Raw genomic sequence first — 23,239 nt, forward strand, 5'->3', positions numbered from 1 at the left:
TGGTGTGTGTGTGTGGTATGCGCACAGTGTGGTGTGTGGTGCAATGTGTGTGTGTGTGTGTATTTGGGATACATGTGCAGTGTGTGATGTGTGTGCTATGTAAATGTGTGGTGTGTGTGCACTGTGGGGTGTGTAGCCTGTGGGGTGTGTATGTGTGCACTGTGGGGTGTGTAGCCTGTAGGGGGTGTGTATGTGTGCACTGTGGGGTGTGTAGCCTGTGGGGGTGTGTATGTGTGCACTGTGGGGTGCCTGCATGGTCTCCCGTCCCACCTGCACCCTCACGTACCCCAGGAGTTTCTTGTTGGAGAAAGAAAAGGAGAACTTGTCCTTGTTTCCAGCCACGGGCGGCTTTTCCAGCTTCTGCTCCTCCTCCATCTTCAGCAAGGAGTCAGGTTTGCTGTTCTGAAAACAAGACCAAGCCTGAGCGCTGACTGCACGCATAGGCAGAAGGCTGCCCACGGCTCTGCCGGCTGCCTGGGCCACTGTGGGGCACTCGGGAGCTGCACCCCACAGACTCAGCAGCCACTGCAGCCCCAGGGCCTGCAGCACTGGCCCTCAGCACCGCCCAGCCCAGGGAAGCACGAGCCAGGGCACGGACAGCAGCCGGGGGAGCGAACTGCCATCAACACAGAGGGCGGCGCGCTGGGTCTCCTGCAGCCTCACAGACACGGGAGAAGGCGGCCGGCACAGACACCCCCCTGGCACTGCCTCCTGGGAACAGGCCGACACAGCCTGCATGCACACGGACACGCACACACAGGGCCTCGCAGGCTGACATCACACACACACACACACGCACACTCACACACAGGGCCTCGCAGGCTGACATCACACACACGCACACACACATACACATGCACACACACACAGGGCCTCGCAGGCTGACATCACACACACGCACACACAGGGCCTCGCAGGCTGACATCACACACACACACACACACACACAGGGCCTCGCAGGCTGACATCACACACACGCACACGCACACACGCACACAGGGCCTCGCAGGCTGACATCACACACACGCACACGCAGGGCCTCGCAGGCTGACATCACACACGCACACGCAGGGCCTCGCAGGCTGACATCACACACACACACGCACACGCAGGGCCTCGCAAGCTGACATCCCCCCCACACACAGGGCCTCGCAGGCTGACATCACACACACACACACACACACACACGGCCTCACAGGCTGACATCACACACACACACACACACACACACACACACACACACACACAGGGCCTCGCAGGCTGACATCACACACACACACGCAGTGCCTCGCAGGCTGACATCACACACACACACACACACACGCAGTGCCTCGCAGGCTGACATCACACACACACACACACGGCCTCACAGGCTGACATCACACACACACATGTGTGCACGTCTCACCTTGTACTTCCACTTGGCCTCCGACTTGCTCTTCGTTTGCTCTCGGACTTCCAGCCTCTCCACGTCATTCTGCGTGTGGACTGTGTCTTTATTGGGCACGCTCAGGACGCTCTTTGTAGCCTGGAAAAGAGAGCAGCAGTGACCCAGATGCAATTCGGGAGGGAGACAGAACCCCTCCAGTTACAGCACAAAGGCCCGGCCCATGGACACCTGTCCACCGGCACATACGCAGCTCGTCCGCCACTCATCTATTCATTCTTTTTTTTTTTTTTTGACAGGCAGAGTGGACAGTGAGAGAGAGAAACAGAGAGAAAGGTCTTCCTTTGCCATTGGTTCACCCTCCAATGGCCACCGCGGCCGGCGCAGCACGCTGATCCAATGGCAGGAGCCAGGTACTTATCCTGGTCTCCCATGGGGTGCAGGGCCCAAGCACTTGGGCCATCCTCCACTGCACTCCCTGGCCACAGCAGAGAGCTGGCCTGGAAGAAGGGCAACCGGGACAGAATTCGGTGCCCCGACCGGGACTAGAACCCGGTGTGCCGGCACCACAGGCAGAGGATTAGCCTGGTGAGCCGCGGCGCCAGCCCATCATCTATTCATTCTTTCATCTACCCAATCACCCAGCCACTCTCGGTCATTCATCCACCCCATCTGCTGTCCGCTCGTTTACTAATTCATCCATCTGCCCACTTGTCCACTGATTCGTCCATCTGTCCATCTGCCCACCCATTTGTCAGTTCATTCGTCCATTTGCTCATCTATCCATTCATATCCATTCATTTTGAATTCGTTCATTTCTTCATCTATCCACTTAATCACCCATTTGGTCACACATCCACCCATTCACCCATCAGCTCATAACCCATTCATTCTCCCATCCCATTTGTTCATTCATCCATCTATCCCCTCTTTTTTTTTTTTTTTTTTTTTTTTTTTGGACAGGCTGAGTGGATAGTGAGAGAGAGACAGAGAGAAAGGTCTTCCTTTTTGCCATTGGTTCACCCTCCAATGGCCGCCACGGCTGGCGCGCTGTGGCCGGCGCACCGTGCTGATCCAAAGGCAGGAGCCAGGTGCTTCTCCTGGTCTCCCACGGGGTGCAGGGCCCAAGCACTTGGGCCATCCTCCACTGCACTCCCTGGCCACAGCAGAGAGCTGGCCTGGAAGAGGGGCAACCGGGACAGAATCCGGCGCCCCGACTGGGACTAGAACCCGGTGTGCCGGCGCCGCTAGGTGGAGGATTAGCCTAGTGAGCCGTGGCGCCGGCCTCCCCTCATTTCTTCACCCATCCTTAGTGCACATATCCGGGGCCGGCACTGTGGCACAGTGGGTTAAGCCACCATCTGCAGCACCAGCATCCCGTATGGGCACTGGCTTGAGACCTGGCTGCTCCACTTCTGATCCAGCTCCCTATTAATGTGCCTGGGAAAGCAGCAGAGGATGGCCCAAGTGCTTGGGCCTTGGATGAAACTCCTGGCTCCTGGCTTTGGCCTGGTCCAGCTCCAGCCATTGTAGCCTTTTGAGCAGTGAACCAGAGAATGGAGGATCCCTCTCTCTGTCTCTCTTCTCTCCCTCTGTAATAAACATACATCTTCTCTCCCTCTTTCAAATAAAAATACATCTCTTTAAAAAATCATACATCCATATTATGTTCAATTTCCTCATTTGTCCACTGATCTGATAATTAGCTTATCTACCCATTCATCTATCCACCTATCCACCTACCCGTTCATCTGTGCATGCACTCACTCACTTGAGCCTGCCCTGAGTAAGAACACGGACACATCCCACTGCACAGTGGTGGGCTGCTGCTCCCAGGAAGTGGGCGGGAGCCTCCTCCCGGCAGAAGCCCACACTCAATGGCACTTGATGTCAGGGGCTCCTGGCCCCAAAATCCCAGGGGCAGGGTTCTCAGGGCTGAGCCCACCTCTCTCACTGTCCACAGGGACTCAGGCCACCACGGCAGCCCTGCCTCTGCCCTCGTCCTCTCCACCAGCATCCTCCTTCCCTGCTGTGCCCGCATGGACACCATGTTGTCACCTTCAGGCCTTGGCCCCAGGGACAGCTTCTCAGTCCGCTACAACCTCCCACCCCTCCCTGGAATGCCACTCTGTCCCCTCCAGCAGGCGCGCCCCCCCCCCTCCCCGCTCTGTGGGCTTCCTGGGCTGCTCCTACCCTCGCAGGCTCTGGGCCTGGGTGGGGAGCAGGCAGTACGTCTGCCTGACAGACTGCCCCCACAGTGAGACCCCAGAGGTTTGCAGCACAGCCGGCTCTGCAGAGGGCTTGCACCCCGGGCCCCCTCAGCGCCCACCCTCGCCCACCTTGCCCTTCTTGGGTGGCTCCATCTTGGTCAGCGCCTCCTTGGTGTGGGCCTCCAGCAGGTCCAGGTCAGGGATGGTGGGCGAGGTGGACTCCCGGCTCCTCTTCCCTTTCTTCTTGCCTCCATCCTTGAGCTTCAGAGACTTGGGGGGCTTGGGCGGCTTCGGGGGCTTGGGGGGTTTGGGCATTTTGGACGGCTTGGGCATCTTCACAGTTTTGGGAGTCTTTTTTTTGGACACTTTTTCTAGGAGGGATCGAGGTGGGGTGGCTTCGATGGGAGATGGGGGTTCTTCCTTCTCCCGGTCCCCCTCACAGATCTCGTCTGAGGAAGCCACAGCATTCACTTCCGGCCGGACCGCCTTGGAGGCATTCTGGCAGGGGGAGCGGGCAGAGCAGAGAGGGCCATGACTGGGTTTCTGCAAAAATGCAGCCGGGAGTCTCACAGCTCCCACGCCACGACACACTCATTCATCTGTGCCAGCAAGTGACACCGCCACCAGCTGTGTCCTTGAGGGACGGGTTCACACCTAGCCACTCCATCGTGACGTGCTCACACCCACCCTGCCATCCTGCGACACCATCCTAAGCGGCCCTGCCATCAGCCCCCAGGCCCCCGCACCCCAGGGCTCTCGTGTCTTCCTGAGTTCCTGAGCACAGGAGGCTGCAGGGCTGGGCCAGGCTCAAGGACAGATGCAGAAGCTCCTTCCAGATCCCCCACCCCTCGCTCCCTGCATCTTCACATCCAGAGGGCTGAGCCCTCACCCAGGTGAGCTCAAGAAAGCACAGGGGCTGTGGGGGACCCTGGCCCACCCCCAGTGGGCCTCCCCGGGCACGGCTGGCTCCCAGGCCAGTGGGTCCCCTCTTGCTCCAGGGGTCGGGCCGTACCTCGCTGAGCCGGATCTCTCTGGCCAGGTCTTTGATGAGCTGTGAGGGTCGGAAGTGCTCGGGAAGCTCGTCCTCGTGTTCTGCCAAGGCCTGCATGATGGTGGGTGGGGTCAGTGCCTGCCCTGGCCCCCGAGGCCCCTTGTCACTCTCTACATCCCAGCCGGCACTATGGCCAACCAAACAGGCAAAGAGCAAGGGCAGCCACAGGACGGCCTAGGTGCACAGGGCCCTGGACCCCAGTCCTGACAAAAAGGCTCTGCTGTGACCACCCACCCTCCCCCACTGCCCTGCAACTCACAGGTGGGCACACCCAGCCCTGGGTGACGGAGCTCACCGGAGACCACCCCCAGCTGTCTGCACACTTCTGAGCTGATGCTGGCTGGCCAGGAGGAGCCGGGGGTGTCCTGAGCCTCCCTGTCCAGAACCAGACGCCTCCTGCTCACTGGGTCCCTGTCTGCCCCCTGCCGGCTCCAGGCCTGTCTGTGCTCACACAGTGCAGTCCACCCACGGCTGCCTAGCCCTTACTTGCGTTCCCCTCCGGCGTGCCAGAGCCCATTCACTTCTCTCATCCACTGGAGGGGACTTCTAACCACCAGGGTCCCCCACCCCAGGGGGCCCAGTCAGCAGCAGCAGGGTGTTGGTGTGGGATGCCCTGTACATGTGGGCCAGCCTGGGCAGGTGAGCACTGCCTGCCCTCCCTCCCCACACCAGCTCACTGAGGCAGATGGGCTGGGCACTGCTCTCAGGTCTCCAGGACGCCCCCCCCACCCCATCCAGGGCACGAGCGATGTGCTGCCTACCTGCTTCTTTGTCCATGACCTGAAAGCACCATTGAGAATTTTAGCTCCTTGGACTAAATGAGGGGGCAGCTGTTTCCCGGATTTGTGAGAGCCTAGGAGGAGACGGGCAGGTTAGCTGGGGAGGGCAGCCGGCCCACTGTTCACTGCCCGCCACCTGCAGGCCAGCAGCTAGTCAGGGACACGCAGGGCCCCACGTTCCAGGGCCCTCAGCCACAGCCACCCGCCCAACTGCCAACGGTTGCTCTTGGAACCTGGCGCGCCCAGTGGCCCACCCTGTAATGGGAAGGACTGGCCTCCCCATGTCCCACCCACAGCCCACCCACAAGGCCCCTAACACTGCCCCACAGTCTTCACCAAGGATCCCCAGCAGCCTTCCGAGTCCCACCTCGGGACAGTGAGCCCAGGGACCAACCGCCATGCCTCAGCCAGGTAGGGGTTCCTGCTGGGCAGGGCCTCAAAAGCACCCTTAGGCCCAAGGATCAAGTGCATCCTCCCCTCTTCCTGCTGTGGCATTCTGCAGGCCTAGTGCTCTGACGCCACCAGGGGACCACAGCAGCACCCTGCAGGGCTCTGAACTGTCCCACGGAAGGTGGCCCAGACACACAGAGGCCAGAGGACTTGCCCAGGAGGCCAGCTGACCCCACAGCATGGCTCCACCCCAGTGCCACCCCATCCCCACCCTGGCACCAGCCCCCCAGGGCAGGGTGGGCCTCCCTCCTGCCAGTCAAGCTCAGGGCTAAAAATCATGGGGAGTAGCGGACATGTTCACTGACACCTGGCCAGCCAACGTTAAGGATGCTTCTCAGCTTGTCGCAAATGAGAGACACAGTGCAAAGCATTCTGGAAGACTCTCGGCTCATAGCCATTATCAAAACCAAACAGCAGGGTACCACCAAAACGGAAACCGTGCGTAAAAGCAAACCTTGCACCAGTCTGCTCTCATACTGCTGTGTGGCCGAGCCCTAAGCAGGGGGGATGGCAGCAGGGGCCACCGGCTCTCGTTCTGCCGGAAGAACCGGTGGGGCCCAGGACCGAAGGTGCAACGCCAGGATGCAGAGTCTGGGAGGGCGGGGACCTGCCCTGCAGCGGGACAGCTTGAGGAGAGGTCCCTGGGCTGCTACAGAGTAAGGAAGACCCCTAGGTCTCCCGCCTGCGCAGGGGTGGAGCTGGGAGTGTTGTCCGTAACTACGCTGGGGCCACAGGCTCCATACAGCACAACTCTTGCTCCCGCAACACGCCGCCTCACTCTCTAAAACTCAGGCAGCCCTCCCAAGAGGACAGAGCAGCCAGCCCCCAGGCAGCGCCCACCGACCTGCAGTGACCAGTACCTTTGAATGCCTCCAGCAGATGCTTCCCCATGTACCAGCAGGCAGTCTCAAAGTTGGGAAACTGAGTCAGGCTGCCCAGTTTCAACCTCCTTTCCACTTCATATGCTCTGTGGGCCACAGCAAAGAACTGCTCAGTGCACTGTGCACCAGGCACGCCGTGCCACAGCGTGAATCTGGACCACAGGCACACAGAAGCCACGCCCCAGCCACGCCAGAGCACGCCTCCCCACTGGGCATGGTGAGGTGGACCAGGGTAGCAAGCACGTGGGGACAGGCACCCTGGATGGTGCCATGGGCTACGGCTAGGGGACTTGGTTAGAACCCAGGAAAGGCAATGGTGGCCTCAGGGACCCCAAGCCCACCCGGCCAGCAGGGTCACCACACACCAGGCCCCTCAGGAGTCTTGGGAGACCAGTAGCCACATGCTCCTTCCTCGCAGAGCACCAGGAAACCCAGCGAGGCTGGCGGTCCCACCCAGGGCCAGCCCCAGTGCCCGTCACAGCAACTGGGCCTCAGGGGACCCTCCCCGTGGAGCCTGAGGTCGCCGGGGTACATGCACTACCTCATCTGCATCTCCACGCTCAGGCTGTGGAGAAAATGACCCGCGAAGGCCAGGCAGTCCACCGGGGTGAGCGTGGCATAAATCCAGCCTGGGAGAGACAGACAGGGGCACAGCTGGTCTCCAGCCTGCTCCTGAGGGCAGCCGGCCTGAACCTCAGCACCCCCACCTGCCCCCAGGGCATTCCCAGAAGCAGCTTTGTGGCCCAGCCTCCACAGGGACAGACTCCGTCTGAGGTAGCCTGGCCTGTTCAGTCCAACTCTGCAGCACAGAGATGGGGAGACGGAGGCCCAGGAGCTCTGGGGGCAAGCTCAGGACACCTGAGGACTGCGCTCAGACCCAGAGAGCGAGCCCGGCGGCCATCCTGTCCTTGGCACCCAGGGACAAGGGAGACTGGCTGGGGCCAGACTGCAGGAAATCCACAGCTCCTCCGGGAGGGGACAGGGTGAAGTCCAGCCCTGCTCCAGGATCCAGAGGGTTCTAGACCAACTGAAATGCCGGGGCCTTGCTGCAGCCCTGACTGAAATGGGGGAAAAACCTACACACAACAGCAGGGAGACCTCAACACCCACGGCTACCTGCGACCTGGGGCAGGGTGGGTGACGGCTCATGGCTGAGGCATGCCCGTGGCATTTTAAGTGTATTATTTTCGAAGGCAGGCAGTGTCGGGGACAACAGAGTGATGGGATCTGCTCTCACTTAACGCTCAGGCAGGTTCTCTCCTGCGCAGTCTAACCGTCCCTCAACACAGGGTTCTAGATCCGTGGACATGCACGCCCAGGACCCTCGGGCAACCTCGCTGTCTCTGAAGCCATGGCCACACAGAGCTCGCTCCTGCTGCCAGGCCCACGGCCAATCCCTCAGAGGAGGGATGCGGCTGGGATGAGTGTCAGGCCCAGGGAAGGGTAAGCAGGCCAGGGGCACCAGGACACTCACCCGAGGGGATGAAGAGGGTCTGGCCCTGCTTGACGGTGCACCTGTAGCACTTGTCCACCTGGTCGGCAAAGAACATCTCGCTGTGGTTCGACGCTGACCGCCAGCGCTCATACAAGGAGATATTGGCAGAAGCTGGCCGGATGAGATAGAAGATCTTCTCCCCCTGCCGAGAGAGCTCATTGGCAGAGCCGCGCGCACAGGGCCCACCGCGTCCCGATGGCTGGGGCTGGGTCCTGGATTGGAAAGCGTCCCGCCTGGGCCTACCACTCCTGCCCGTGACACCATGGCACATGGCGCTTTGTAATCCCCAAGTGTGCACTCACACGAGCCCTGGGCAGGTGAGCAGCAACGCCCTGCAACCCCGCCTCCCTTGACTGCTCAGTACCACAAGTGTGTGCATGCATGCCGGGGCCAAGGTCTTGTATGGCTGGCTAGCTGGTCAGCTCCAGGAAGCTCTGCTCACGGCAGGTGCTGGGCCCTGGGGCCTCCTGCTCACACACTGGGCTGAAAATGAGCTCAGACGACACAGAGCCACACCTGAGCCTGCCACCCTCAGTCCACGCTCTAGCTGATCTGGAAAAGCCATCCTAGGCCTTGGCCCCTTGAGCCTCGGGCTTAGGGTTTACTTTGTGGTTCCTTACGGCTCACTTGTCTTCCAGTCTCCCTACCTTTGCCCTACACACACCCCGGGAGTGAGACTGCTAGCACTTTGGCCCCTGGTTCCTGGGCAAGGCACCTTGCTGGGCCCTTTCCAGGGCTGTCTCCCCAACAGCCCTCTCCCTTCTCAGGGTGCTCCAGGGTCTGGGCTGCCCCCACGTCCCGTCTCCACAGCCTCCTCTCCAGAGATGGGCATCCCAGTGCCCCTCCTGTGGGGCTGTGAGGCAGCGGCGGCGGGGTGGGGGGGAGTAGTGGGGGGAGCTGGCGGCACAGAAGGAGGCGAGCTCGGAGGGGGCAGGCTCGGGGGCGGAGCTCACTTTGAGCACGTGGTGCCAGGCGGAAGCGCCGCCCGAGTCGATGTGGAAGTCGGTGTAGCCGTCTTTCACGCAGATCAGACAGTACTTGGTCACTTTGGGCTTGGCCAGCAGCGCGTCATCAGGCCAATAGTTTTCTACCCAGGACAGCTTCTTCACGATGTCAGGTGGCTCCACGAAGCTGGACATTCTGGGGCGGGAGGGAAGAGGGGTCAGCGGCAAGGGAGCCGGCAGCCCCATTTCCGTGTCCCCTGGTGGGGGGGGGCGCTCTGCAGGCCACGCCCCACACCCTCCTCCCCACCTGTGGGCCACGCGGCAAACCCCATTTTGCAGATGAGCCAACTGAGGGTGGGATGGGGCTGCAAGCTATCCTAGGCAGACACGGAGAGAGCAGAGAACCAACTACCCCGGGAAGGGGGGGGGGGCACTCCCTCTGCTGGGACGGGGAGGCCAGCGTTTCAGGCTGACAAACAACTGTGTGGCTGGCAAGGCCCCGGGAGTCAAAGTCACTTTTCCACACAGCCCCAAGCACCTCTTGGTGTCAGCCGTGTAGACACCACGGCTCTTGGGCAGACAAGCACGTGTGTGCAACGCTGACTCCCTGTCCGACCTGGCTAACTCAGGGCAAGACTGGAAAAGGCGAGCACAGCCTTTGAAGCTGTGAAATGTCTCTGTCTGGGTAAGACACACAAGGATGCCTCACAATCGTCAAGCTCGGCGGCGCCCGAGGGGGGACACAGCAGCCGCCACGAGACTCTCCATCGCCCCATCTGGAAGCCCGCTGGCACGCTTCGTCTCTGGAGCCCGTGCCCACCCGAAGTCTGCAGGGAACTCTCAAGTTTTACGTCACGGCTGCATGAGTTTTCTGTCCAAATCTTTCTCATACAGAGTAGGGTTTCCCCCCAGGCCCCACTGTGCCCCCTCTGGATCTCCGCCTCGACGTCCCCTCCTGGGTACCAGCTTCCTATGGGGACGGCTTCATGCACCTGCTGGACAGGCCCCCGGCCAGGTGGGTGCAGAAGGACCCCCTGGGGATTCGTGCCTGTTGCTTGAAACTGACCAATTAAAACTGCCCCTGGAAAACCTGTTTGGATAACGCCCTGGGCCCAGTCAAGGCGCTGGCCCCCAAGTCCCTGGCCTCCGTGTACCCCCCAGGCCCTGGGAATGCTAAAGGCTGGATTTCCATCCTGTCTCTCACAGTCACTGAAGGGGCGCTCCCCTTTCTCAAACAGCCTGAGTCACAACCATCACAAACCATAACCTGACCTAGGGCCCCGAATGCCCCAGCTCAGTCACAAACCTGCCCTTTAAATCCCTAGCGTGGGGGCCAGCACTGTGGCACAGTGAGTTAAAGCCCTGCCTGCAGCGCCAGCATCCCATAATGGGTGCCAGTTCAAGTCCCGGCTGCTCCTCTTCTGATCCAGCTCTCTGCTATGGCCTAGGAAAGCAGCAGAGGGTGGTCCAAGTCCTTGGGCTCCTGCACCCATGTGGGAGACCTCAAAGTAGCTCCTGGCTCCTGGCTTCTGATCAGCTCAAATGGCCATTTGGGGACTTTTCTCTCTCTACCTCTCTAACTCTTTCAAATAAATAAACCTTAAAAAAAATTCCCTAGCATTGTCCATGCTGATGTCTCCGTCCCCTCCCCAGGGGTCTAGTCCTGGGTGGGCCACTGTGCAAGGGAGAGGGTCCTTGGCCAAAGGACAGCAGCCCTGTGCACAGAACATGGCCCCTGCTCCCGCAGCCCGGGCCTGAGACTCAGGTCTGATCAGGCGTTCACACCCCGCACACCACAGGGACTGGCCGTCCCATCTGCCGACACGGCCCCCGACTGCCTGCATTCCTCGGCTTGGCAAAGTGAGGTGCAGAGCCAGACCCTCCCAAGTTGGCGTCCCGTGTGACGGGTACCTGCACGGCAGGCACGCTGTGGTCTGGGGGTCACTGAGAGCTGCCCCGGGCAGCACCTTGGCTGAACGTGGCAGTCTAGGTGACATCTTGGGGACGACTCGCTGAGGAGGTGGAGACCACACTCAGTAGCTAGCGAACAGAGCGGAACAGGTGCCAGGGCTGGCCCACCAGCCCCAGCCCACACCTGCACGAGTGACCCAGTGTGGAAGCGGCTCACCACCTGCCGTGGCACCTGGACTGGGCTGGGGTCAAGGGAAGCAAAGGCAAGATCCTGCGGGGCTCACGAGGGAACTCCAGGGCCAAGCACCATCTGCCCCTTGCTCCGCCCCTCTGTGAGGACCCTTCCGGCCGGGGCATAAATGAAGCAGGCGGCGACACAACCTCCCAGGGTTCTTTGGTGCCCTGGAGGAGACTTTTCTTAAGAGGAACACACAGGAGGCTGCTTCCTCTGGTACCAGCCCATCTCCCTTTTTGCCTCTGCTATCAGGAAGCTCAAGCAAAACCCCATGTCCAGATAGAGTTTCCATGGCTTCTGGTGTACTTCTGCATTCTCTCAGTGTGGTTTTTGACCCTCCCTGTATTTTTCCCAGCCTCACATGTGCTTTCTGGAAGACACAAAATGTCTCAATCTCCAACACACACCTTCCATCTAGAGATCTGAAGCAGACCGCAGGGGAAGGGGCCTGACCGTGGCGAAGCTGAAGGCCCCAGGAGGAGGGTACAGAATCCTGGGGACAAGGGCAGAGCTGGCAGCACTGTCACCAGAAGCAGCTGGGATCCCACCCACCTGACCAAGGCTGCCCCGACCCTGGCGACTAGGTGCTGATGGCAGCACCTGGGCCTCGTGGGGCGAGATTGCCAGGGCACATCTGTGCGGGGACCTCATTGCCTAAGCAAGGGGGCCAGAGGAGCCGGGCCTGGGGCGGGGGGCAGGTGCAGGGCAGCGGCCGCTGGGAGCCCATGAGAGGGGCTGCACACACGTGTGAGGATGCCATGGGCACAGCAGGGGCGTGTGGTGTGGGTGTGAGCATGTGCGCCCTGAGTGTATGCCTGCTGGAAGGAATGGCTCTCCCCGCGGAGGGGGAGGGCACGGGCGGGGGGCTCCCCACCTCTGCATCACTCTCATACTCTGTCAGAGGAGAGAAGCAACAGACGGCGGGGTGCCAGGCCCGGTATGTCACTCCCAAGACCGTGACCGGAGCTTCTCCGCCTGCTCCCAGGGACGGCTGCCCCCGATCCCTGGCCCACAGCGCCCGCACCTGGTGTCGGAGAACTCGAGGTTGGTGACATTGAGCACACGCTTGCGGCTGGTGCTATAGTAGTAGTCCACGAACTCCTTCAGCTTCATCTTGCAATCCTTCTGCTTGGTGACGTCCGTCACGTCCACACTCCGCTCCGGCCCTGGGGAGGTGGGGGCATGGGGGTGGGGCTGAGTGCCCAGCAAGGTGGCCCATCGAGGCCGGGACCCGTGGAGCAGATGCACACCCTCCGCTGCCCTCACATGAGGCACTGGCTGCCGGCTGTTGGACCTGAGACCGTGGGTGCTAACGTCTGTCCCCTTCCCAACTCTCCCAGCTGGACAGAGCTGAGGGTGGCCATCTGCCACCTGCACAGGTGGCCAGGTCAGCAAATATAGATCCAGATGCTTGGTCAGCTTGGACTTCAGGCAGACAGTAAATATAAAACACGCCCAATGTGTCTACACTTGGAATATGCAAGTGGATTCGTGATCAGCTGAGGGGCGGGCGGGCTCAGCAAGGCAAGAGGCCACTGGGATTCCCGTGTGCAGATGGGGCCGGGTCACGAGAGGTGGCGGCAGGTGCTGCGGCTGTCCCTGTCCTCACACACAGATGCTCCCTCCCCCCTGGATGTGGGGAATTATTCAGCACCCCCAACCCCGCGCCCAGCAGACCCAGGGGCCAGATGCAGCATGTGGGTCTGGCCTGCAGTCGGACCCAGAGAGCGGAATGTAAAAAGCGCTTTGTAGTTAACGGGGGAGGAGGAACCCGGGTCTCAGACACCATCCCAGAACTGCCGCTCAGGCTGTGGACCACAGCAATGGAACTGTGCTGTGTGTCCTGGGGTTCTCGTGGGTGCAAAGATGGAAGCAATGAGATCCACTCTAAAATACCTCAGAGGGAACAGAAGAGTGAGGTTGGCAGAAAACCAGCCACAAGCTGGGGGTGTCTACAGCCAGTGATGGGACAGGGGCTCACCATTCATTCCCCTCATTTTCTGTGTGTTTGAAAAGCTCCATATTCAAAACAAATGTTTAAGAGGTGAGAGAAAAACACAAAAGCAATAAAAACCAAGAGCCATCTCCTCCCCCACTCTACAAGGACAGCAGCCGAGGGGCAGGGCCTGGGGATGACAGGGAGCCCACGGCCTCCAGGGAGAACGGGTCCCTACCTCCCACCGCTGTGGAAGCGGTGAAATTGGCTCCAGTGTGGGAGGAGCTTGGAGAACCGCCTGGCGCTGAGCAGCCAGCAGCGGTCATCCCTGGCGCTGGCCTCGTGCTGGCCTGGTGAGCAGGAACGCACCACACAACAGTCCCGTGGAGCCCTCTGCTGCATCCCAGAGCCACAGAACAGACCAGCAGGCACGCCGTCTGCACACAGCTGGGCAGCTCCAGCCATGCCACCCGCCCTCCCCGAGAAGAGCCCCATCAACACTCGGCCCAGGATGAGCCCTTCCTGGCCCTGCCCCCGGGCGGCTCCAAGGTGGCCCCCATCCCCCTGCTTCCCACGTGAAGTGCTGACAGCTTGTGGGGATGGTCCCATCGGGTCCTTCAGCACCCCACACGGGGAGCTGTGGATGAAGGGAGCCAAACTCAGGGTGAGGAGCCACCTGCCCACAGGACCCCGCCCTGTGTCCCCTCTGGGTCCTGAGCATTTGCCTCTTCGGGGTTTTTCCTGCTCCACCTACCACAACCCAGGCACTGCCCCGAGCACCCGAGCCCTACAACCACTGGGGCTGCAGAGCCCGGGCCTGCAGGGGTCAGTCCCAGGGGGAATGCAGGGTGTGCCCTCCCCCCACGGCATCCGACATGGTCACCTTCCCCCAAGCACACAGGCCCTGTGTGTCAGTCCTGGGGGCTGCAAGAGGACACGCAATGGCAGCTGCTGACGGGCTCAGCAGGGGCCAGAAGAAGCCAGGAGGCAGCCTTGGCGTGGGGGGGGGGCGGGCAGGTGGTGGTGCAGCTGGGGACAGCACAGCCCCAGTGTGGCAGTGAGGACAGGACAGGGCCTCGTAGCTCTGGGATCCTAGGCACGGCAGTGTCACGTGGCACCCAGCAGTGGTGGAACTCATGGCTGGCAGGACCAAGGGGGCCACATGCCTGATCCAAGAGCCCCGGGGTACGGCCAGGGCCCTGGGGACAGAGGGCACAGGAGTGTCCCCAACACCCTCCAGCTCGGGCCCCATGCAACACCACGGAAGGGACCACACAACACTCACCCACGTAGTTCTCGACGTCACTGACGTAGAAGGTGGGGGCTGGGACAGCCAGGCCCAGCCCGTCTTTCTTGGGGACCAGGATGGGCTCAGTGAAGCCGTGCTCCTCCAGGTAGCCCAGCGTGAGCTGGCCGCCCGGCACGCGGGCCACCACGTCTTCCGCACTGCAGGGGAGGCACGCATCAGAGGTCGGCAGGGGCCTCAGGGCACGGGGGAGATTGAGCTGCACTTGTCTGCACCCCTCCTGACCCCACCACCTGGATAGGCTGAGCAGGCAGGCCCCTCACGCACCCCTGCCCACGCAAGAGGGCTGGCCAAGCTCCACTCAGCCCTGGTTCCCATGGGCAGGGGCTACCAAGACTGAAAGGGGCCCAAGAGGGGGCCAGGTTCCCTTTTATTCCAGGAACGCCCCACCCAGCCACCCTGTCCCCATAGGACTGCCCCAGAGGAGGTGACCGGTGAGTGTCTGGGCCTGGCCTGCCCCCTACTGGACACCGCCACCACTGCAGGGCCAGAGGCAGAAGAGAAGGGGCCCACAGGTGGAGGGTATGAGTGACCATCACAGGCACGGACATGTCCTGGCATCTTCCAGCGGACATGGGAGCCCGAGGAGAGCATAGTCTACTCGAAGCCACATGCTGGAGGCCCTCTCGTCCCCACCCCTCCTCCAGAGGCTGCCTGGCCACCCACAGTGAGCAGCCCCCTCTCCCCTGCACTGGGTTGGGCACTGCCTGCCCTGGGCCCCGGAGCCACCAGTCCCACAGGAACTGGTGACCATGGGGCAGGCTCCCCTGGGAGGAGCGCACAGGGCCCCACCCACAGCTGAGCACACTGCTGAGGGCCAGTGAAAGACAGAGACCCCGCAGGGCCTGGGAGGCGAGGAGACCCCCAACAGGCAGACGCCTCGGCTAGGAGACCGGATCCCAGGCTCCGGTGTTGCTGGTGAGGCTCCCGATCATGCCAAGTCCCAGAGTGGGGACCTGGCCCCAGCAAAGGGCAACCACAGAACCCTCCTGCAGGGACACAGGGGCCGGGGGCGTGGCAGGGGGCATGGGGGCTACTGAAAACGCTCCCCTCCCAAAGGGAGGCTGTGCAAGCCAGGAGCGGGTGTGGGGCCGGGGCGGGTCCCAGGAACCGAGGATGACCGAACCACGGAACCACGGAAAAGCAGATTTTCAGATGGACACGAGCAAGCGCGTTCAAAATGGTAACAAAAAGATGGGGGGAAAAAAGCAAACAGGGAAATATGGGAACAGACTGGGCAATACAAAACCAACTTTACAGAAATCCCAGAAAATGTGATGATTAAAATGCGAAAACTCAAAACGGCAGAAGGAAAGAAAGGAAGGGAAGGAGGGTGGAGGTAGAGAGGGTGGAAGAGAGGGAGGAAAGGAGTATCATATTCTTAGAATTATATCTACGAACCAAACTGAATCTGTTAACAACTATTAAACATTTTTTTTTAATAAAAAAAATTTTAAACTCAATGAATGTATTAAATGGTAGTGGCTGAAAAGTAGTGAATTTGGGAAAGATGTGCAAAATGACACAAAGACTGTGCGAGAAATGCTAGTGAAAGATCAAGTAGAGGCTGGTGCTGGGGCCAAGCAGGGTAAGCGGCTGCCTGCGACACCAGCATTCCACAGGAGCTCTGGTTCGGAGTCCCAGCTGCTCCGCTTTGGATCCAGCTCCCGGCTAACGCACTTGGGAAAGCAGCAGAGAATGGCCTGAGTCCTTGGGCCCCTGCTACCCATGTGGAAGACCCAGATGGAGTTCTGGGCTCCTGGCTTCAGCCTGGCCCAGCCCTTCCACCTGTTGTAGCCATTTGGGAAAAGAGGAGATCTCCACCTCTCCCTCTCTGTCACTCTGCCTTTCAACTAAATAAAATATATCTTAAGAGAAAAAAAATGGAATATTTTTCAGAATACTAAGATATGACTCCTCAAATTAATGGAGCTTGCTGAGCTCTGAGCAGGATAAACGAAAACAAATGCAGATGTACGACTTCAAAGACAAGAGGAAAGTCGTAAATGTTGGCAGAGAAAAAAAAAGATTACTTACCAGAGACAAAACAAAAACACAGCCCTGAGACTGCCAACAGACATGTCATTAGCAGCACAAGATGTCAAAAGACAACAAAATAGCATCTCCAAAGAGTTAAAGGAAAAGAACTTGCACTCTAGAACGTCAGATACATCTTGGAGAGGGAGACGCACTCTGGAATAGGGATGAAAAGAAAACACTGTCGGACCGAGTTCAGCACATCGGAACTCAAACGGAAGGAAGGAAGGATTCAAAACCCGAGGAAAGCTGACTTACAGACTCCGCGCAAACACTGTATCACAATCCCAAGTGACTTCTTCCAGAAACTGACAGAGCAAACCTGGAATGCTGAATGGAAACGAGGTACTCACCGTGACCAAAACAGTCTTTAAAAAGAACTAAGTTGGAAGATGCTTCGCAATTTCAAAATTCACTTCAAAACTACAACAATCAAGACCGGGTAGCCCTGGTGTGAGAAGAGACATTGAGAGGAATATAGAGAGTAGAGGAGGATAGGACAGGACAGGACAGGATAGGATAGGACAGGTGTACAAAGCGGAGGTGTTAGCCTGGTGGTGAAGATGCTCCTGCCCCACACTGGGGTTCCCAGGCTTGACAGCCTCTCTGGCCCCCGAATCCAGCTTCCGGCTAATGTGGATCCTGGAGGCAATGGTGGTGACGGCTCCAGTGACTGTGTCTCCGTCTCCCACATGGCTGACCCAGACTGAGTTCCTGGCTCTCACAGCTCTGGTCCCAGCCCAGTCCTGGCTGCTGTGGGCATCTGGAGAAGGAACTAGCAGATGGGAGCTCTGTCTCTCAAATAAATAAAATTTTACAAAAGAAAACAGAATGATGTCCAGAAATAAACCCTTCCATCTCTGGTCACTTTTCACTGGAAGCACTGAGACCATTCAGAGCAACGTCTCCCGGACACAGGACGGGGAGAGCTGGGCACCCACAGCCCTCACGAGTGGACAGAAAGACAGCAACCTAATGCAGGGCACCTGCCCTCTGCTTTCATCTCCACTGGGAGCGGAGCTCGGAGGCCCCGCCCCACCTTCACAACAGGAGACAAGCCAAACGAAGGAAACACCAACCGTGCCCTTAATCTCATCAGAGAACTGGGGTCAGAGGGCAAACAACCGCCCCCAAATCCGGGAGAAAATCATGGTGAGGCCGCCTGCCCCCAGACAGCGGCTGCAGGGGCAGCAACGGGCAGGCACACCAACGGTCACTTCTCTCTGGGACCGCCTGGCTTCTCCCTCCACAACCACCATCCGCTTCCCATGGGCAAGGCCTCCGCCTGATTCAGGCACGGGAGGGGAACACTCTCCACCAACATAAGTCTGCCTTCCCGGGGAAGCCACTTGACCAGGCTGTCACCCGGCAGGAGCACCCCACCCTGTCCTGTCTTAGGTGAAGAGGAGAGATGATTAGACCACAGTCCTGGGTCGACAGCACATGCTCACCCACAGCCTCCCCGCCACGGTTAGAACTGCCAGCAGCGAGACAGATGCTATTGGATGCTCAGGGAGCAGGCGAGAAAAATACACAAGGAAACTATGAGGAAGCGGTCTTTCGTACCTACAGCGGGAGCAATTTTAACTCAGCCCAGCTCCCAGCCAGATTAACACAAAACCTCACACCTGCTTACCTCAGGCCCTGGCACCTGGCACCATCACCTCCAGCTCTTAACAAAAAATACAAGGCAAGGAAAACCACAGCCTAAAGAGACAAAATGGGCACCGGTGCTGTGGCACAGTGGGTTAAGCCATGGCCTGCAGTGCCAGCATCCCATATGGTTGTGGGTTAGTGTCATGGCTGCTCCACTTCTGTTTCAGCTCCCTGCTAACGTGCCTAGGAAAGCAGCGGAAGATGGTCCAAGTGCTTGAGACCCTGCACCTACGTGGGAGACCTAAAAGAAGCTCCTGGTTCTTGGCTTCCACCTGGTACAGCCCTAGCTGTTATGGTCACTTGAGGAGCGAACCAGCAGTCTTATCTCTCCTCTCTCTGTAACTACCTTTCAAATAAATAAATCAATCTTCCGAGAGAGAGAAAGAGAAGGCAGCAGAACCAGATTCAGATATGGACAGATCTTAGGAAATTTAAAATAATTAAGATTAATATGTTAGGAGCAGGGGCTGGCATCATGTTGCAGCAGGTTAAGCTGCCCCTTGCAATGCCAGCATCCCATATCAGAGTGCCAGTTCAAGTCCTGGCTGCTCCACTTCCAATCCAGCTTCCCGCTAAAGCACCTGGAAAAGCAGCAGAGCATGGTTCAAGTACCTGGGCAATTGCCACCCATGTGGGAGACCCAGATGGAGTTCCTGGCTCCTGCCTTGGTCTGGGCCAGGCCCAACCACAGAGGCCATTTGGGAAGTGTACTACTTTATGGAAGATCTCTCTTCTTCTCTCTCTCTGTCACTCTGCCTTTTAAATAAATAAAAATAAAATCTTAAAATGTTAGGAGCACTCATGGGAAAAGTGAACAACATGTAAGAACAGATGGGTACTATAAACAAAGAGATGGAAACTCTAACAAAGAACCCAAAGGAGATGCTACAATTATTTTTTAAATGGAAACTATAATGGAAAATTAGAATAGCCTCAAAGGGCTCACCAGTGGACAGGACACATGCCAAGGAAAGAATCAGTGAGACTGAGGATATAGGAAATCCCCAACCTGGAATGCAAAAACTATGAGAGAGAGAGCTTGAGTGAAGAACACGGAAGAAACATGGATGTACAGAGGGTGTGACAGGTGCCCAGTAGGAGTATCAGAAGGAAAGGAGAAAGGAGAAGAAATAGTTGACGTAATAGCAAATGAGTTTTTCAAAATTAATGACAGACATGAATCCACACTTGCAGAAGTTCAGACAACACCAAACAGGAGAAATACAGGAAACCCCACACCTAGGTACACCACGTTCAAAAAGCGGAAAAACCAACGACAGCGTATCTTGAAAGAAGCCAGAGGAGAGAAAAACTTGCAACAAGACGAGGAAGTGGGGAAAATTATGCATAAAACAGCTGTTCAAAGCCGCTGGGAATGGTCCCAAGACTACACAGCAGATGAAGGCATGCTGATGCAAGAAAATCTACAAAACTCAGTGAGAAAGGCATGCATCTAGGATGCATGGACCAAGACCACTCCCTCTCCACCTCACACTCGGAGGATGGAGTCTCCACTCCAGAACACGGCGGCCAAGAACACAGGCTGCCTCCCCGCCGGCTCCCAGCTCCCTGCTAGCAGCCTGGGAAAGCCATGGAAGATGGCTCAAGTTCTTGGGCCCCTGCACCCATGTGGGAGACCCGGAAGCTCCTGGCTCCTGGCTTCAGATTGGCGCAGCTCTAGCTGTTGCTGCCAACTAGGGATGAACCAGCGGATGGAAGACCCCTCTCTCTCTCTCTCTCTCTCTCTCTCTCTCTCTATATATATATATATATATATATATAGCTCTGACTTTTCAATAAATAAATAAATCTTTATTAAAAAAAAAAAAAGACAGTAAGTCCACTTCCCATCCACTGCGATGGTCACGATCGAAAGGCCAGGCAGTAGCCAGCACTGGTGCAGGGGTGAAGAAACAAACCCCGGCGCGCTGTGGGTGGGGTGCACAGCGGTGCAGCTGCCTTGGAACAGGCTGCCAGAGGCGCCCAGCACCAGCCACTCCGGGCCTGCAACACGAGCACACACGTGCACACAGGAACGTGCACTCAGGGTAGCCACGAAGGGGAACCACACAAATTCCCGTCGCCTGCTGAACGGGTCAGCAGAACGCGTGCGTCCCCACCCTGGCGCATTATTCAGCTGCTAAAAGGATGACGCACGGACACACGGATGAACCTTGGAAACTTCCTGCTGCCTGGGGGCAGCCCGCCACGCACTGCATAACTCGGCTGAAATAAAACACCCAGAAGCAGCGAGTCTTCTTGTAGATAAGACAGTAGCTGAGTGGCGGCTCAGGGCTGCGGAACAAGGGGGAGAGGGGGCGACGGAGGAAAGGCGATGGGGGTGATGGGAACGTGCTACAAGTGGTGCCCAGATCTGTGACTGCCCAAAAGCCACGGCAACACGCACCCTGAACGGGTGGATCGTATGCTGGGTAAACGGTATCTCAGCAAAGAAGCCGGGGTGACACAGCTTAGGCAGAGAGGGGCAAGAGTAAGGCTGCCTCGGGTCTCTCATCACAAGTCTCTCAAGCAAGAAGGGAGCAGGAGGTATTTAAGCATCAGGAGAAAACCCCACCAGCTTGGAAGGCTGTTGCCAGGGGGTGACACCACACACACACACACACACACACACACACACACACACACACACTCACTCACGAATACAGAAGAAATAGACTCAGACAGACAGACGCCATCTAGGGCGCTCCAGGGCACGGGCAGCTGCTCCGACTGGCCCTTTCCCACTGGACGCCTGCTCGTCCTCCCAGCTTCTGCCCTCACGCAGGACAGGGGTGCAGGTGGCCGGGGTCAGAAGAGAAACCACGAGGGAACACCGGGCAGGCTCACAGCCGCACCGGGTGGCCAGGGGTCCCTTCTACCCACAGGAAGCGTGGTCACCAGCACTGGTGCCCCTTTTCCTGGGAGGAGCTCACACAGGGGAGAAGCGGGCTCTGCTGCAGGAGTGGGGGGCGCGCCTCGCTGTCCTGGAAGAGGCAGCCCCCGCAGCTGAGGGCTGGGCACACCCCACAGCGTGGGGGGACGGGGCCCCACCTGGGGAAGGTCCGGCTCCGCAGCTCCTTGATGAAGAGCTGGCTGCCGTTCTGCACAGGCTTCACGTCGGCCGTCGGCCCCGCGCCGTGCTTGTGCCAGGTCCGCTTCTTCTTCACTACGGGCGAGACAGGAGGCAGCTTTGTCACCCTGCAGTGCAGCCCCTGCCCGGCGCCCACCCCTCAGGCCCTCTCCCCAGCCCCAACAGCACCTCCTCACCCCCGCCCCCTCCACGCCCGTACACAAGTGCGGTGAGGAGCCACCCCTCCCAGCCTCAGGTCCCCTCCACACCCCACGAGTCTGGATGGCACCAGACCCAGAAGCACATGTGCACACGCACACCTATGCACCCACCCCACTGCACTGTAAGCCCTGGCACACTCCCAAACTCTCATGCACACACGCAGGCACTCCCACTCCTACTAGCTTTGAGCACCCGTGGGAGGAGGGCAGTCTCCTCCCTACCCGTTTCCCTGACACCCACGCAGGTGCTTGTTCAGGGCAGACAGAGTAACCTGAGGGTGCAGGCAGACAGATGCTCCCCTAGGGGGCTCCCAGCTGGGCCCGACCTACGCAAACCCTGGAGCCACGCAGACTGAATGCAAGGGCCAAGCCAGACAGGACCCACGTGGCACCTGCACTTCCCAAACCAGGAAAGGCGGGGACAACAGAGCAGGGGCCTTGGTGATAGAGGGCCATGTGCCCCCACTCTCCTGAGTCTTGGTGGTTATGGGGACAACAGGAGCTGAAGAGCACACAGTGAATTGTCACTGTCCCTGAACAAGATCTGCTACTGGTGCAGCTCAGGATGGGGCAGGGGCTGGGTAGGGAGGGTTCACAGAGATGGTTCACATTATGCTCCTTTGGTTTGCAGAGATCCTTCACATTAGGCTCCATCTCCCACCCACTAAGTGATACAGAAGCCTGGCCAGGGCCCGCAGTGTCAAAGCTGGAGGTGACTGAACCATCTTCTGGCTGTGTGGCCTCAAGCAAATTGCTGGACATCTCTGTGCTCACACAAGCTGTGTGGAGTGGCCAAGGCCGTATGTCAGCCCGGCACTGGCCCGAGGGCTCCACTTTCCCATAGCAAAGCCACCTGTGCTCACACAAGCTGTGTGGAGTGGCCAAGGCCGTATGTCAGCCCGGCACTGGCCCGAGGGCTCCACTTTCCCATAGCAAAGCCACCTGGGTGGCAGGTACTCAGTCAGGGCTAGGTGCTCCTGTGAGGCCTCCCCGTACTCAGTGTCAGAGTGACACACTGTGGGCACAGAAAGGTCATCTGTGAAAGGACGGGGTCTCCCAGAGGGCCTGGAAGAGGCGGTGGACGTGTCTGTCCTGGGAACCATCACACAGGGACGGACTCAGCTCATCCCATGCCTCTACCCACTCTGTGTCTACCCGAGCCAGGCAATCCAGGGCCACGGGCAGCACCGAGCCACCCTCCTGTTGCCCACTCTCTCCTAGCACATCCTCACAAGTCATCTGTAAACGCTCACCAAGAGGCTTGGTGCCGGGCAGGTGCCACCCTGGAGCCTGCTCTTCGGGGCTCATACACACAGGGCCCCGGGCTGGCCCTGGTGTGCAAGTGTGGACCGGGGCAGCCAGGTGACAGGGTAAGCAGGGAAGACACTGTCCACAACAGCAGCCCGAGTCCTCCCTCCCCACGATCACGCCTAACCCTCAGCAGCTCTGCACACTCCGATGTCCTGCAGGACTTGGGCTGCATCAGGAGGGACCAGTGTACCGCAGGTGCACGGACTGCAGCGATGACAGGGGCCTGCCTCATCTAGGAGCCAGAGACATGCATGTGATCTGTGGGGCCCACCAGTGCATGCAGGGATGGGCGGGGGGAGGGCAAATTAGAGACCCAGGCTGCAGATGGCTCAGGCAGAGCTAAAGACTGTCCTGCCCAT

At 59.0% G+C, this 23,239-nt stretch overlaps 1 protein-coding gene across 4 annotated transcripts in view; it reads right to left on the minus strand.

Annotated features, from left to right (window-relative positions):
* PHF2 (PHD finger protein 2) overlaps positions 1-23,239 on the minus strand; it is an 89,144-nt gene that overhangs the window by 12,748 nt on the left and 53,157 nt on the right. For all 4 annotated transcript variants that reach the window (XM_070049984.1, XM_070049983.1, XM_051846983.2 and 1 more), the window contains exons 3-14: positions 21,330-21,444; positions 14,565-14,725; positions 12,368-12,509; positions 9,207-9,393; positions 8,233-8,395; positions 7,300-7,387; positions 6,738-6,844; positions 5,410-5,501; positions 4,610-4,699; positions 3,727-4,095; positions 1,409-1,528; positions 287-402 (exon numbers count right to left, since the gene is read on the minus strand). In XM_070049984.1, the coding sequence (XP_069906085.1) occupies positions 287-402; positions 1,409-1,528; positions 3,727-4,095; positions 4,610-4,699; positions 5,410-5,501; positions 6,738-6,844; positions 7,300-7,387; positions 8,233-8,395; positions 9,207-9,393; positions 12,368-12,509; positions 14,565-14,725; positions 21,330-21,444 (1,750 nt within the window). The remainder of the gene's footprint in view (positions 1-286; positions 403-1,408; positions 1,529-3,726; positions 4,096-4,609; positions 4,700-5,409; positions 5,502-6,737; positions 6,845-7,299; positions 7,388-8,232; positions 8,396-9,206; positions 9,394-12,367; positions 12,510-14,564; positions 14,726-21,329; positions 21,445-23,239) is intronic.

Source organism: Oryctolagus cuniculus, chromosome 1 (genome assembly GCF_964237555.1).
Source record: "Oryctolagus cuniculus chromosome 1, mOryCun1.1, whole genome shotgun sequence".
Lineage (NCBI taxonomy): Eukaryota > Metazoa > Chordata > Mammalia > Lagomorpha > Leporidae > Oryctolagus > Oryctolagus cuniculus.